This window comes from Ooceraea biroi, chromosome 13 (genome assembly GCF_003672135.1).
Source record: "Ooceraea biroi isolate clonal line C1 chromosome 13, Obir_v5.4, whole genome shotgun sequence".
In the NCBI taxonomy this organism is placed as follows: Eukaryota; Metazoa; Arthropoda; class Insecta; order Hymenoptera; family Formicidae; genus Ooceraea; species Ooceraea biroi.
In genome coordinates this window covers 8,295,144-8,311,955 of record NC_039518.1, presented here as the reverse complement: position 1 = coordinate 8,311,955, position 16,812 = coordinate 8,295,144, and the positions used below count along the sequence as shown (strand labels likewise).

At 42.0% G+C, this 16,812-nt stretch overlaps 2 protein-coding genes across 4 annotated transcripts; one reads left to right on the top strand and one right to left on the bottom strand.

Annotated features, from left to right (window-relative positions):
* LOC105279583 (lisH domain-containing protein FOPNL) lies at window positions 1–13,226 on the top strand. 3 transcript variants are annotated; one of them, XR_893972.3, is made up of 4 exons: window positions 2–373; window positions 421–700; window positions 770–1,026; window positions 12,972–13,226. XR_893972.3 is itself a non-coding variant. In XM_011339449.3 (3 exons), exons 1-3 carry the CDS (start codon window positions 371–373, stop codon window positions 904–906), a joined length of 420 nt encoding a protein of 139 aa, XP_011337751.1. In that variant the 5' UTR covers window positions 1–370; the 3' UTR covers window positions 907–1,115. The 3 variants fall into 3 exon arrangements, 2 of the variants coding, with proteins under 2 accessions (XP_011337751.1, XP_011337752.1); XM_011339449.3 differs by lacking the exon at window positions 12,972–13,226 and having other exon boundaries at window positions 1–373; window positions 770–1,115; XM_011339450.3 differs by lacking the exon at window positions 12,972–13,226 and having other exon boundaries at window positions 11–373; window positions 491–700; window positions 770–1,115.
* On the bottom strand, window positions 6,702–15,974 carry LOC113563205 (zinc finger CCCH domain-containing protein 13-like). The gene is made up of 4 exons (XM_026974540.1): window positions 15,652–15,974; window positions 11,960–12,211; window positions 11,647–11,880; window positions 6,702–9,966 (listed from the first exon to the last, which is right to left on the bottom strand). Exons 1-4 carry the CDS (start codon window positions 15,957–15,959, stop codon window positions 7,470–7,472), a joined length of 3,291 nt encoding a protein of 1,096 aa, XP_026830341.1. The 5' UTR covers window positions 15,960–15,974; the 3' UTR covers window positions 6,702–7,469.
* Between the last annotated feature and the right edge of the window lie 838 nt (window positions 15,975–16,812).

Below are 16,812 nucleotides of genomic sequence, written 5' to 3'. Positions count from 1 at the left end.
TTCTCTTCACATCTGTCACAATACGTAACCTTTCTCAATGGAGATACAACGCAACGCTGCTTCGTAGAATTGCACTTAGTGTGTTGATAAGTTGCATGTTTGCACTAAATACACTTCCAACGCCATTTTTATTCCACGTATTTTACCACGGATTGCGGTACTTTGTCAATCTAGTGACTTTACTTTCGCGGTCGCGGCTGTCACGTGTCGCCTTGTGCCACGTTCTTTCCCCGTTATCGCGAGTTTCGGCGAGAATTTCGAATGAAAGGCGGTATCCGTGTTGTCGGGCTTGATCGTTGACTCTACACTTTGATTTCTGGAAAGTGTTATGATACGTACCGCGACATGGCGTCGGAGAAGGATCTAATAAATGGTATACAATTATACAAATATATGCGTAATATATATTTTAATCCAAAGCATTATTGGCATGTTTTGATAAACAACCCACGGTTCCTGCCTTTTCGTGCCTCGCGTCGCAAATTTGCAGCCGTGAGGGAATCGTTGAAGGCCGACGGAGATCTGGACCGCATGAAGGCGGAAATGCGCACGGAAGTGATAAAGCTGCTCGATTGCTCCAACGCAGAGACCAAGTCCAGAACTGTCGAGCCCTCGCACGAGATCGTGTTCTTGAACGAGCTCGTCAGGGAGTACCTGGACTGGATGGGATACAAGTACAGTTCTACCGTGTTCGTCGCAGGTATTAGCCGCGAGCTCTCGTCTCTCGGGACCTCAAACTAATTTAATTGCCGAGTGAAAAATATTTCAGAATGCGACCTGCCGAAGCATCCACTGGATCGCGTGCTGCTCACGCAGGGTTTGGGTGTGAGGGACAGTGAGAGAAGCAGGAACCTGCCACTACTGTGTAGCCTCGTGCAGACGTTTACCAACTCGAGGAAGTCCTAGTCGAGGGTTCCGCGCTAGCGGATGTCGAGCCTCGTCATTTTTAACTGCTCTTTATTTCATTATTTCAACCTACACATACGTTATATACAAATCATTTAATGTCTTATAATATATACAAAGGTGAGAACTTAAAGTACGCACAGATATATTGGGTCATTAAGTATGAAACTTTACAAATAGAACATAAACTTTTGCATTTTTTGGCACATGGACATGATTTATTTTCAATCGAAGTATGCGCCCATGTTATCTACACACTTCTGCCATTTTAGTGGTAGTTGGTCTATGCCTCTACTATAGAAGCCAGGAGTACGGGAATCGATGAAGTCGCGGAGGGCTGTTGAGGGTTGAAGAATTTTCCCACCAAGAAGTTGTCCAAATTCCGGAAGAAGTGATAGTCGGTAGGTGATAGATCTGGTGAATATGGTGGATGACGGAGAGTTTCCAATTCCAACTCCCGTAGCTTTGCCACGGTCAGTCGTGCAGTGTGCGGTCGAGCATTATCATGCAACAGGATCGACATTGACCGATTGACCAATTTCGGTTGTTTAATAGCAAGTTGTTGCATCATTTCGTCTAGTTGCTTGCAATATACTTCAGCCGTTATCGATGTACCAGGTTTCATAAAGTTGTAGTAGATAACACCTGACCTGGACCACCAAACAGTCACCACAAGCTTCTTCTGTGTAACGTTGAGTTTCGCGTGATGTCTCGGTGGTTCATCAGCGTTCAACCACTGATGTGAGCGTTTACGATTGTCGTAGAGTATCCACTTTTCATCGCAGGTCACAATTCGATTCAAAAAAAGATTCATTTTTGTGACGGGAAAGCAAAGAAAGGGAAGCCTCTGGACGTTGCGCCTACTGCGCATCGGTCAATTCGTGCGGGACCCATTTGTCCAACTTCTTTATCTCACCAATTGCAGCTAAATGAACAATATGGTGGGTATAGAAACATTGAATATCGATGCCAATTCACGTGTACTTTGAGATGGATCGGACTCTACTACGGCTCTCAAGTGATCATTATCCACCTTCGTCTTTGGTCTTCCACGTGGCTCATTAGCGAGGCTGAAATCTCCATCTCTGAAGTGTTTGAACCAATTGCCCACCGTTGCTTTAGTAGTTGAACCTTCACCAAATACAGCGTTGATATTACGAGCTGTCTCCGACCCTGTGGTTCCACGGCGGAACTCATATTCATATTGGGTCATTAAGTATGAAACTTTACAAATAGAACATAAACTTTTGCATTTTTTGGCACATGGACATGATTTATTTTCAATCGAAGTATGCGCCCATGTTATCTACACACTTCTGCCATTTTAGTGGTAGTTGGTCTATGCCTCTACTATAGAAGCCAGGAGTACGGGAATCGATGAAGTCGCGGAGGGCTGTTGAGGTTGAAGAATTTTCCCACCAACAAGTTGTCCAAATTCCGGAAGAAGTGATAGTCGGTAGGTGATAGATCTGGTGAATACGGTGGATGACGGAGAGTTTCCAATTCCAACTCCCGTAGCTTTGCCACGGTCAGTCGTGCAGTGTGCGGTCGAGCATTATCATGCAACAGGATCGACATTGACCGATTGACCAATTTCGGTTGTTTAATAGCAAGTTGTTGCATCATTTCGTCCAGTTGCTTGCAATATACTTCAGCCGTTATCGATGTACCAGGTTTCATAAAGTTGTAGTAGATAACACCTGACCTGGACCACCAAACAGTCACCATAAGCTTCTTCTGTGTAACGTTGAGTTTCGCGTGATGTCTCGGTGGTTCATCAGCGTTCAACCACTGATGTGAGCGTTTACGATTGTCGTAGAGTATCCACTTTTCATCGCAGGTCACAATTCGATTAAAAAAAAGATTCATTTTTGTGACGGGAAAGCAAAGAAAGGGAAGCCTCTGGACGTTGCGCCTGCTGCGCATCGGTCAATTCGTGCGGGACCCATTTGTCCAACTTCTTTATCTCACCAATTGCAGCTAAATGAACAATATGGTGGGTATAGAAACATTGAATATCGATGCCAATTCACGTGTACTTTGAGATGGATCGGACTCTACTACGGCTCTCAAGTGATCATTATCCACCTTCGTCTTTGGTCTTCCACGTGGCTCATTAGCGAGGCTGAAATCTCCATCTCTGAAGTTTTTGAACCAATTGCCCACCGTTGCTTTAGTAGTTGAACCTTCACCAAATACAGCGTTGATATTACGAGCTGTCTCCGACCCTGTGGTTCCACGGCGGAACTCATATTCATATTGGGTCATTAAGTATGAAACTTTACAAATAGAACATAAACTTTTGCATTTTTTGGCACATGGACATGATTTATTTTCAATCGAAGTATGCGCCCATGTTATCTACACACTTCTGCCATTTTAGTGGTAGTTGGTCTATGCCTCTACTATAGAAGCCAGGAGTACGGGAATCGATGAAGTCGCGGAGGGCTGTTGAGGATTGAAGAATTTTCCCACCAACAAGTTGTCCAAATTCCGGAAGAAGTGATAGTCGGTAGGTGATAGATCTGGTGAATACGGTGGATGACGGAGAGTTTCCAATTCCAACTCCCGTAGCTTTGCCACGGTCAGTCGTGCAGTGTGCGGTCGAGCATTATCATGCAACAGGATCGACATTGACCGATTGACCAATTTCGGTTGTTTAATAGCAAGTTGTTGCATCATTTCGTCCAGTTGCTTGCAATATACTTCAGCCGTTATCGATGTACCAGGTTTCATAAAGTTGTAGTAGATAACACCTGACCTGGACCACCAAACAGTCACCATAAGCTTCTTCTGTGTAACGTTGAGTTTCGCGTGATGTCTCGGTGGTTCATCAGCGTTCAACCACTGATGTGAGCGTTTACGATTGTCGTAGAGTATCCACTTTTCATCGCAGGTCACAATTCGATTAAAAAAAAGATTCATTTTTGTGACGGGAAAGCAAAGAAAGGGAAGCCTCTGGACGTTGCGCCTGCTGCGCATCGGTCAATTCGTGCGGGACCCATTTGTCCAACTTCTTTATCTCACCAATTGCAGCTAAATGAACAATATGGTGGGTATAGAAACATTGAATATCGATGCCAATTCACGTGTACTTTGAGATGGATCGGACTCTACTACGGCTCTCAAGTGATCATTATCCACCTTCGTCTTTGGTCTTCCACGTGGCTCATTAGCGAGGCTGAAATCTCCATCTCTGAAGTTTTGAACCAATTGCCCCGTTGCTTTAGTAGTTGAACCTTCACCAAATACAGCGTTGATATTACGAGCTGTCTCCGACCCTGTGGTTCCACGGCGGAACTCATATTCATATTGGGTCATTAAGTATGAAACTTTACAAATAGAACATAAACTTTTGCATTTTTTGGCACATGGACATGATTTATTTTCAATCGAAGTATGCGCCCATGTTATCTACACACTTCTGCCATTTTAGTGGTAGTTGGTCTATGCCTCTACTATAGAAGCCAGGAGTACGGGAATCGATGAAGTCGCGGAGGGCTGTTGAGGATTGAAGAATTTTCCCACCAACAAGTTGTCCAAATTCCGGAAGAAGTGATAGTCGGTAGGTGATAGATCTGGTGAATACGGTGGATGACGGAGAGTTTCCAATTCCAACTCCCGTAGCTTTGCCACGGTCAGTCGTGCAGTGTGCGGTCGAGCATTATCATGCAACAGGATCGACATTGACCGATTGACCAATTTCGGTTGTTTAATAGCAAGTTGTTGCATCATTTCGTCCAGTTGCTTGCAATATACTTCAGCCGTTATCGATGTACCAGGTTTCATAAAGTTGTAGTAGATAACACCTGACCTGGACCACCAAACAGTCACCATAAGCTTCTTCTGTGTAACGTTGAGTTTCGCGTGATGTCTCGGTGGTTCATCAGCGTTCAACCACTGATGTGAGCGTTTACGATTGTCGTAGAGTATCCACTTTTCATCGCAGGTCACAATTCGATTAAAAAAAAGATTCATTTTTGTGACGGGAAAGCAAAGAAAGGGAAGCCTCTGGACGTTGCGCCTGCTGCGCATCGGTCAATTCGTGCGGGACCCATTTGTCCAACTTCTTTATCTCACCAATTGCAGCTAAATGAACAATATGGTGGGTATAGAAACATTGAATATCGATGCCAATTCACGTGTACTTTGAGATGGATCGGACTCTACTACGGCTCTCAAGTGATCATTATCCACCTTCGTCTTTGGTCTTCCACGTGGCTCATTAGCGAGGCTGAAATCTCCATCTCTGAAGTTTTGAACCAATTGCCCCCGTTGCTTTAGTAGTTGAACCTTCACCAAATACAGCGTTGATATTACGAGCTGTCTCCGACCCTGTGGTTCCACGGCGGAACTCATATTCATATTGGGTCATTAAGTATGAAACTTTACAAATAGAACATAAACTTTTGCATTTTTTGGCACATGGACATGATTTATTTTCAATCGAAGTATGCGCCCATGTTATCTACACACTTCTGCCATTTTAGTGGTAGTTGGTCTATGCCTCTACTATAGAAGCCAGGAGTACGGGAATCGATGAAGTCGCGGAGGGCTGTTGAGGATTGAAGAATTTTCCCACCAACAAGTTGTCCAAATTCCGGAAGAAGTGATAGTCGGTAGGTGATAGATCTGGTGAATACGGTGGATGACGGAGAGTTTCCAATTCCAACTCCCGTAGCTTTGCCACGGTCAGTCGTGCAGTGTGCGGTCGAGCATTATCATGCAACAGGATCGACATTGACCGATTGACCAATTTCGGTTGTTTAATAGCAAGTTGTTGCATCATTTCGTCCAGTTGCTTGCAATATACTTCAGCCGTTATCGATGTACCAGGTTTCATAAAGTTGTAGTAGATAACACCTGACCTGGACCACCAAACAGTCACCACAAGCTTCTTCTGTGTAACGTTGAGTTTCGCGTGATGTCTCGGTGGTTCATCAGCGTTCAACCACTGATGTGAGCGTTTACGATTGTCGTAGAGTATCCACTTTTCATCGCAGGTCACAATTCGATTAAAAAAAAGATTCATTTTTGTGACGGGAAAGCAAAGAAAGGGAAGCCTCTGGACGTTGCGCCTGCTGCGCATCGGTCAATTCGTGCGGGACCCATTTGTCCAACTTCTTTATCTCACCAATTGCAGCTAAATGAACAATATGGTGGGTATAGAAACATTGAATATCGATGCCAATTCACGTGTACTTTGAGATGGATCGGACTCTACTACGGCTCTCAAGTGATCATTATCCACCTTCGTCTTTGGTCTTCCACGTGGCTCATTAGCGAGGCTGAAATCTCCATCTCTGAAGTGTTTGAACCAATTGCCCACCGTTGCTTTAGTAGTTGAACCTTCACCAAATACAGCGTTGATATTACGAGCTGTCTCCGGCACTGTGGTTCCACGGCGGAACTCATATTCATAAATCACACGAATTTTGGACTTTTCCATAGTTCTATAAAAAAGAATCCACCAATAAAACTAATGAAGATATTTGAACAAACAAATATGACATTTGAAGAGCGAACATACATCCATCGCACTAACCTAACCTGATACTGACGTCTGGCGCCAAATTTGAGATAACAAATGTTAAAGATGGCGCTTTTACATTTGTAAAGTTTCATACTTAATGACCCAATATATATATATATATATATATTTGATGTATCAATCTAAGGAAAGAAAAGGAAGTAAAGCGATACATCAAGGGCTTCGTCTTCGGCTTAACGTATCTGAAATATAATTCAATCGAATGACAGGCGAGTACGGGCTCGTGTTTCGAAATAGAAGAACGTTTAAAAGAATTTTATCATTTTATTTCCTTTTACACACATATTGACAGTAGATTATGAAAGTACAATGTAATACGCTGAGACAATGGGTATTCTAAATAAGTTGCTCTTAACTCGTCGTATAATTAACGACATACGAGGGTGTCGTTCGACAAGTCCTCGGAAAATATATGAGATGACGAACACTAATTATCCCACTGACATGATAGTGATGGTATATATATATTTCCTAAGGATCTACGCAACGATCCTCGTAAGTCACAGCTTAGCTACAATGTACATCGCTTATCGTAGTACTGAGTAACTTACACACAGCATTTTAATACGTCAAAAATCGAGGTGTAATAATAATTACGCAAAGGCCATATAATGTTTTTTCCTCCCCCTTCCTTTTAATGTAAGGTCAAAATAATCCGACTATCATATGCACTTTTCTCGCCTCCTCCTTACTCTTCGACCGTCCGTTAATTTGTTCACTGCCGCCGATGCCAATAAATAATCTAGCACTAAATAACGCGCGTTCAAAATAACTTCATATTATACTTTGAGCTGTTCATCACCGTTTTGCGAGTAGAAAAAATAATCATTAATCATCTATGTGAAAGATACGCACGCAATAATGCACATTAATTGCAGAATTCATTCGCGGAACTATCGATAATAGTTGAGGGTGACGTGTCCTCGATACCCAAGCATTCAAAGAAAGGCGCTCCGCTGCTTCTTCCCGGCGAGATATCTCTTCGAACGAACGCCGGCGACATCTAGCGGTGTCATTTGTGCTTGGACTTCTTCTTCTTCTTCGATTGCTTGCTCCTGCTCTTCGACTTTTTCGACTTCTTTTTGTGCTTCTCCTCGTCGCTACTGCTGTCGGACGAGTCCGAGTAGGTATCCGAGTCCGAGCTGCTGTCCTTCTTGGTCGACTTCTTTTTCTTATGCTTCTTGTGCTTCTTCCTCTTCTTCTTGTGCGACTCGTCGCTGCTGTCCGAGTCGGAGCTCGTCGTGTCGGAGCTGCTCGACGAGTCTTCGCTGCTACTGGACCTCGACCTCTTCTTCAGAGGCTTCATCTCCATCTCCTTGTCCAATTCCGCCTCGTTGAGCTTGAATTTCTTCGTAGGTGGCAGAGTCTTGTCCTCGCCGTCGGATTCCGAGTCCGAGGCGGAGTAGTCGGGCTCGAAGTTCGCCTCGTCGAGTATGCTACGCTTGCGATCGGACACCAGCTTCGGATTCTTCCTCTGCTTCTTCAACGAATCCGTCAGGGACGACGGATCGATGTTCTCATAATTGATCTTGGTCTCCGGATTGCTGTCCGATTTGTCCTTCGAAGCCGCGGCTTCCTTGTGCTTTTGCTTCTTCTCCTGATTCTTCTCCTTATCTTTCTTGTGCTTCTTCTCCTTGCGTTTCTTGTGCTCCTTGGATTTGCTTCTACTGCGGTGCTCCTTCTTCCTCTTCTTTTCCTCGCGCGGCTTCTTCTCCCGTCTCCTCTCCTCCTCCTCGTCCTTTGGCTTCAGCAGGTTCAGCTTCGACATCTCCGTTTTCTTGAACTGCGCGCAGGACGCCGAGGGAGGCGTCCTACCTCTGCGCTCGCGCTCGCGATCTCCCTTGACGTCGCTCCTGCCCGAACGGAAATCCGGTCTGCAGTCAACTCTACTTTCTCTGTCGGACCTCAAGTCGCCGCCGCTGTGCCGCTCGCCCCGGAAGTCTGATCTCTCCTTCGAGCGGTCGCCTCTATCCTTGTTGTCCCGTTTTCTCTCCTCCAGGAACACCTTCCGCTCGCTGCTCGTGTTCAGAGCCGAGGAAGAAGCGTCAGCGCGCCGGTCCGGAACCGGAGAGGGCATTCTCTTCTCTCTCCTGGGTGACCGACTTCTCGACTGATTCTCGCTCTTCGAGTCGCGCCTCTCCAGGAACCCTTTTATAGGACTGATCTTCCTCTCTTTGCTGTCCTCGACCTTCTCGCCGAGCCTCTCCTTGGCGGACAATCTGGTCGGCGAGTATGCCGTCGTCTCCGGAACAGGCTTGAACTTCGTACGGTCAAGCTTAGCCTTCTTCACCGGTTCCGTGATCTCGACGTTTCTCTCATTCCTGCCGACGTTAATCGTCACGTTAACGCTTTTCCGCGGCTCGCGATTCGGCGCAACGGGCGGCTCCGCCGTCTCCAGGACCTTGAGCTCGGGATTCTGATAGAGTATCTTCCTGCTTTCGCTGATCTTTTTTATCTCGATCGGGCGAATTGCATTGATGGCCTTCTGGAATATCGCGTTCTCCGCTCGCTTCAGCACCTCCGAGGTGACCATCTTCATCGACTTCGGCTCGTCCTCCCTCTGCAGCTTCTCCGTGGGCGAGCCACTCGCGCCTTCCTCCTCATCGTCGGGCTTCTCGATCGTGTCGTCTCTCTCCCACTTGGATAGCTCCGGTATGGGTGCCAGGAACTCGTCCTTCTTTGGCGATTTCTCCGTCGTCAGGGCAGCAGCGGTGATTATCTCCTTCGCCTCGGGCGTCTCCAGATGTTCCGACAGCAGGGTATACTTCTCCGTAATCACCGTGTTGATCTCCGCGTCGTCCAGTCCGCCGTAAAGACTGTCGATCGGTTTCATGTCCGACTTCAGCTCCGGGATCGGCTTGAAGTTCGGATTCGGCGGATTCGTGCCGAATTCCGCGCGGTCGAGCCTGGACTCGTTGAATTCCGGCGGTTCCGGATTCATTGCCAGGGACTTCGCCTCGAATTCCTCCTTGATCGGCATAATGGACGCGTCGCTGGTGATGCATTCTATCCTGCTCTCGATATTGTCCTCCTCGTTGTTGCTCGTCTTCTCGGCCTTGAGCGGCGAAGATGGAACGTCATTCATCGCCTTGCTCTCGATCAACATGACTTGCGTCTCGATTGCCTTGATCGAATCGTCCTTCGATGCCTCCTTCTGATTAGATTTCTTGTCCTTCTTCTTCTTCTTCTTCTTTTCCTTCTCGTCGCTGTCCTTCTTCTTCTTCTTCTCCTTGATCTTTTTCTCCTTCTTCTTTTCCTCCGCCTTCTCCTCATGATCCTTCTCCTTCTTCTTCATGTTTCGCTCAGGCGACAGCTGTTCCTTAGGGTCCCTCGACTTCTGCGAGTACGGGCTCAAGCTTTTCCTGCTCTTCTTCCGTTCCATCGAGCGTCTCTCGTACCGTTCGTGACGGTCTCTGTCCTTCTCAGTTTCGTACTCGCGCTCGCGTCTCTCCTTCTCCCGTGGCCGATTCTTCTCGTCTTGCCTGTGACGATCTCGATCATCTCTATAACTGTAATGAAAAGTTAAGAAACTGAGGATATACAGGGTGTCCCGGGTTTTAACCGACAAACTGCGGAAGCATATTCTACTAGTGGAAATAAGAAAAAATTCTTATATCGAGTTTGCTTAGAAATGCTTCATTACAAAGTTATAAACCATATTGAAAAGAAATATGAGATAAGTAACAACGGATTTTTTCACAAAAATAAAAATTATCTACGCAATGATTTAGTGACGCGTTTCAAAATGTTGTCCTTGCACATCGATACAAGCTAGACATCGACGTAGTACAGAATTTGTTACAGCACGACATTCCTGAAAATTTTGTTGCATCTCAGTAACTGAATTAGTAATTCGTTGCTTTAAATCTTCAAGCGAGATTACTTCTGTACTGTAAACTTTATTTTTTAAAGTTCCCCATAAATCAAAATCAAGAGGCGTTAAATCGGGCGATCTTGGAGGCCAGAAAACCGGTCCTCCTCGACCAATCCACCTATGAGCGTAATGTTCATCTAACCAGTTTCTAACTTGTCTAGCATAGTGCGATGGACAACCGTCTAACTGTATCCAGCTGTTTTGGCGAAACTGCAGTGGCACATTTTCCATCAAAATTGGTAAATCGTTTGATAGGAATCTTCGAAAAGACTCTCCGTTCAATCGGTCAGGTAAAAAGAACGGACCAATAAGCCGGTCATGAAGCATACCCGTCCAAACATTACATCGAAATTCGTGTTGAAAGTTTCTTTGTCTGGTAGTACGTGGATTATTATGAGCCCATACATGGCTATTATGAGAATTGAATATGCCTCGTCTTGTAAAGGTCGCTTCATCTGCCCATAATATCATTGATGAGAAAAGATTGTCCCTTTCTACTGCATTCACATACCAGTTACAAAATTCGACTCGTTTCTGATAATCGATTGGAAGTCATTCTTGTACAGGTGCGTAACGATATGCGAATCTGTCATCAGCACGCAATGTTCTCGAAATAGTGTTTCGCGATATCTGCAGTCGAGCTGAAGCACGTCGAACACTTTGTGTAGGAGTATTATCAAAAAGATTTAAGATTCTTTCCGAGCGTCGTCGGTGTCTTAGAGCTGAACGAACATCATCATATTCATTCATAGGTCGAAATGAACCCAAATTACGTAATTGCAAATGGGTATTACTAAACACAGAACTATCTGGTACTCTCCTGTTAGGAAATCTACGTTGACACTCTCGTACGGCAGGTCGTGCATTTCCGTCACAGAATCCGTACACGAAATGAATATCGGTGTATTCCTCATTTGAAAACACTTTTGGCATTCTGATAGCAGTTGCTAGTTGACACGACGATTGAAATCTAACGGCTACTGTTGTGAAAGTAACAATCATACTGAATCGTTTCAACATAGTGAACACGAATACATGTGAATACACGTAACATAAACATCTTCGACCTTCCAAATTCTACACTATGTTCCGTTGTTACTTATCTGATATTTCTTTTCAATATTGGTTTATAACTTTGTACTAAAGCATTTCTAAGCAAACTCGATATAAGAATTTTTTCTTATTTCCACTAGTAGAATATGCTCCCGCAGTTTGTCGGTTAAAACCCGGGACACCCTGTATATTTGCGAGCAATCAAGGACGAACTTATCGAAATTGTCGATTTAATTACACGGCTGATTACAGAATTACGAACCGGTCTTTATCGTAATCCTTTTTCTCGATGTGTCTGTCGTCCTCTCGACGATCGCGAACGTGTCGGTCGTCTCGTTCCTTTTCTTTTTCCCTTCTGTCGCGTTCATCCTTCTCTCGCAACCTGTCCTCGTGATCTCTTAGCGGGGGTTGCCTATCGCGATCCTCGCGATCTCTGTTCGCGGCTCTGCGATCTCGGTCGTCCCTCTCGCGCATACGGTCCTCGCGGTCGCGGCCCCTTTAAGGTACAAAATGCATTAGAAATATTATAAATTGCATAAGACGTAATCGCAACATTCAATACCCAAGAGCGTTACCTATCGTCTCTCAGTCGGTCGCGTTCCTCGTTATCGCGATCCTTCGAGGAATGATCTCGATCTTCCTGGTCCCTCAAGGAACGCTGTCGTTCACGATCGTCCCTCAAGGATCGTTCAGAATGCTCCACTCCTGGTGGCGAAAGGTCATAGTAGCCTTCGGTGCCAGGTGGCGCAACATCGTCGAACCGTTTATGAGGCGGTGGATCCCTCAGAGGACTGCCGAAGCGCTGCGGTGGAGGAGGTCCTGAATATCTGTCGACAAAAAGATCAATGTAGAAATTAATGCATTAGTTATGCGATTAAAAATATTATTTATTTACGCTTGATTTCTCTTTTTTTCTCTCTTGTTCATCAATACATGGTACGATTTTACAAGATCATGTCATGACGCGCGAGAAAAGCCGCTGCGTGTGTACAGAATAGTTGTTAGTAACGAATTTGGAATTCCAATGTACAAATCGAGAAAATTAATCATGTTAAAGTACTCGCACGGAAGAAGGAAACTCGGTCTGCCCCTTAAATACTCCGTCCATACTTCCGTCAATGGGACTCTTATCCATCACACATGGAAAAAACACTTATCTAATAAAATTTAAGTAATTCTGATAAGAATGCGTGAACCTTTTGGGGCAATTGCACTTTCTAAGTGATGTTCGTGCAAGCTGAAAGAATAAGAAGGACGTAATCACAATCACCTATTACCCAAATGTTGTTAAAATCATTAAATAAAGTTGTAAGATCATGAAATATATAAAGCAACATTTGTAACTTTCAACAGCTTTGAACTATAGCGAGCTACATATTGTGTAGTCTCAACGTAGATATTTGCAATATGGACATAGGATACGAAAATTTAAAAGTTACTGGATTGTAGTCTTGCCATTCCTATTTGATTGTCGACGTGATACATATCAGTATCACGTTTTCGGCCAATTACTGCAAACGAACAAAAACGAGTAATCTTTCTCTTTCGTTACAAATGTTGATTTGGCCCTGAATTCACCTGATTCAGAAACCACGCAGACGTGTCAATCAGCTGGGGAGCTTCTGCACTGTCCATGATGGCCATCAAGATGCGCTCTTTCTTGCTTCTCTCTTCGTCTTGCACTTTTAAATTACTAATATATATATTTCACATATAATGTAATATATATTATATATAACATACAAATAGTAGTGTTACATGCATACAATTTGCAAGATTCTATATTGTAAAATATTATAATAGTATTTAGCAGATAAATAAAGTACATTTACTATATAAAGTTATGAAGAATATGAAGTTTCTTATATAAAACATTAACATTACTACAGTACTAGAAAATATTATAATATGTACAAATTAAAACAGATCTTGCTTAGTCCGCCTGATGCAATAGCACAATAATTAAATATCATATATTATTATTTATATAAATACACATAATTTTATATATATATATCATTTTATCATACTTAGTGAAACAAATAATAAATATGCAAAAGTAATAATTTTATATTATACTTAAATAAAAAATTATGTATACATATATGTTATAAAAATATATATATAACAATGCATCTTAAATAGATTATTTTTTACTATTATATTTAATAAGTTATAATATTAAATATAATAAATATTATATTTAATATTATATTTAATAATATATCTCGGAAGAGATATTGCTATTATTATAAGACGTTTTATGCTATCTACAGTTAAATATCACAATAATTATCGCATCAAGTTTACTATAAATTAATATTTCTATATATTTAAAAAGTAATCTATAACATGACTTACATAATTTCATTAATATACATACTAGGTCTTGAAGTAGTAACAGAAGAACATTTATAGATTAAAATATTAAGCATTATGTTAAAGACATGATAATATTAATGGAATCTCTTGATGAAAGCATCAAGAGCTGTAGGCTCTTAGGATGTTTCCTCGAAAATACAAAATACTTTCTTAGATTCCTATGTATATAATTACAAAATAAATATATTGCCATTTGAAGGTTTATTTTTCTATTAATGATGTATTTTACGTGCGTGTACATTCAGTACAATATAATCAAATATTTGTTCTGCTAACTTGTATATATCCAATGAGACATATCTCGTCACAATGGCTAAAGTATAGTAACAACAGTAATATTGTAAAATTTTGTCCGATATTAAAATACAGAGAGACGATAATAATAATAATCATATTATAAACTTCTGCTCTAAAAATATATTAATCATTCTTGATCATTCTCTATTAAGTAATACCAGGAGTACAAATTTGTTCGAGTATGTACGTGTGTGTAAAAATAGCATATATGTGTAAAAACAGAAATCTTATCATATATTATCACTTAACGGGGAATTCACGGGGACAAAACGAATCCATAATTATTAATAATAAATAGTAGATACAATAAAGATATATAAATGAATAAAGCTGCATATGTATATCACGGTGTCATATGTATGTATATATCACAGTATCAGTCGCATATATGTTTCCGTTTTATTGACCGTTCTCTTAAAAACACACTAGCTCCTAAACGTTTCAGTAATAAATTATAATATGTCATACGATTAATACAAAGATATTAATTTAAGCAAAGTCATATTTACTATATGACAACATAGCGAATCGGGTAATATAAGCTCTGCTCTCAGTCTTGTATGTATTGTACTATAGCTTTTCAGATTTTATCCATTTTCATAGCTACAATTAGATCATCTTTTTGACGTTTTATAACACGTAAACGGTTATTTTACTCAACTCAGAAAAGAACGTGTTCGTAATTGTAACAAACCCTGTTTGCTCTTTGGATATTCACATTTATGTATTAATACATAAAATTTCGTAAATTTAATTCATAAAAATACAATATAGTTCAAGTATCACACGAGATGTTAACTTTCCTGGACATTGCCTTCTAATATTGAAATAACAATTCACTCTTCGCTCATAGGAACTTGGCTATGCTGAACAGCATTGTGCCGCCATGCATGATCAGACCGCAGGAACTTGTCAAATATACAGTAAATTAAAGGCGCAATTGTTTATAACTCGGTCGTTTCCTCAGCCTTCACAATTGTAATACAGGTTCATAGAAAAATATATCGATCAACGTATGTGTGTGTGTCTTGTGTACAATCGGATATCACAAGATACGCGAGTTAATCGCGCACGATTTCTTAACGTACAATTTCCAAAATATCACTTTCTTGGTAGAAATTAAAATAGCTATTAAAATAGCTTATAATAATAATAATAAAGTACAAATTGCACAAATTTGATATAATAGAAACTTCATGATATCTTAATATTCTAATCTGTAAAAATAAATACAACTTATTTTATTGTCTTGCATCATTTTACAATTTATTTTGTAACATCGAGGTAAATATAGTATAAAGTGTCTCTCTGTTCCACAAAATTACGAACGTAGAAATTTGTATTGTCAAATTTATGCAACGGTCACGCCATCCAACTTATGCGAAAATCAGTGCGACTAAGATCACTTCGATGCGCACGAGTCGTCTCTCGCTGATGAGACGACGATTCTCGATTCTCGTGTTATATATCGCTATTTTATTAATTAATCTACCGCAGTACCGGAGCCTTTACGCTCAATCAAATGGGTACGCCGATAGATCAGCTTAGCGAATATACGTGAATGAAAATACTATTGAGGCGAAAATACCTGTTGTAGGAATCATAATAGTCTTTCCTGTCCGTAGGTCCCAATGACATAAGTGGCGGCGGTGCGTGACCTCCAGGGACTAGATGCGGCATCAACGGCGGTATATTATGTTGAGACGGCTGGTTTCTAATGGGATATCTCGGCAACGGCCTCTCCCTAGGCGGTAAGTCGCGCTCACGATCACGGAACTGATAATCGTGAGCCGGTGAATCGCCGTAGTAAGTGCCGTATCCATCACGCGGCTCGCGCGATCGCGGTATGTCTCTCTCGCGATCTCTCTCCCTCTGGAATCTGAAGGACCAAACCATTTGCGAAACATTAATAATTTATTCTTTATAATTTATATTTTTACCGGCCGCCTTACGCGACAGCAAGGCACATGTGGGATATATTAGGGGTGTGATTTAGTTTTGAGGGTTTTTTTGCTCAAAAACGCATGTATTTAAATATAATAATGAATGAATACCTTAATCAAAATATTTTCCTTCGTTCTCTATAACTTTTTCCCATCTTTCTGGCAAGAGATGGATTCCACCACGATAAAATCACTCTTCTTTTCAGTTGATCCATTCGTCGACGAATTTTCGCACTTCTTCGAAATTATCAAAGTGTGTATCCTCTAAAGCGTGTTGCATCGACCGGAACAAGTAATAATCGCATGGAGCAATGTCCGGAGAAGACTTGCCATTCAAGCTCTAATAGTGTTTGTTTCACTGATAACGCAACGTGAGGTCGAGCGTTGTCCCGAAGAAGAATCACTTTCCGTCGTTTACTCGCAATTGGTGGTCGTTTTTCGTTCAATGCTTGCTTCAACTTGTACAATTAGTGGCGATAACGATCAGCCGTGACAGTCTCGTGCGGATTTAACAGCTCATAGTACACTATCCCACCAAATACAGAGCATTACTTTTGAACCGTGAATATTGCGTCTCGGAGTGGACGTTGATGGTTCGCCTGGATCCACCCATGATTTTCCGCGTTTCGGATTATCAAAATAGATCCACTTTTCATCCCCAGTAACAATCCGAGACAAAAGACTCTTCTTTTTTTGCCCGGCGATCAACGAAATGCAAATGTTCAAATGGCACTTTCCGATAATTGATGTCGAACCCATTTCCCTTCCTTCTGAATTTTTCCCATTTCATGTAAATGTTTGGCAAC

Excerpts from the sequence above, each read along its gene's own strand:
- LOC105279583 (XM_011339449.3), top strand. Across the intron at positions 701-769 it reads TTCTACCGTGTTCGTCGCAG|AATGCGACCTGCCGAAGCAT; the intron begins GTATTAGCCGCG and ends AAAATATTTCAG.
- LOC113563205 (XM_026974540.1), bottom strand. The coding sequence starts at position 15,959 with ATGGTTTGGTCCTTCAGATTCCAGAGGGAGAGAGATCGCGAGAGAGAC. Across the intron at positions 11,881-11,959 it reads GACCGACTGAGAGACGATAG|GGGCCGCGACCGCGAGGACC; the intron begins GTAACGCTCTTG and ends TGTACCTTAAAG. Across the intron at positions 9,967-11,646 it reads AAGGATTACGATAAAGACCG|TTATAGAGATGATCGAGATC; the intron begins GTTCGTAATTCT and ends TTTTCATTACAG.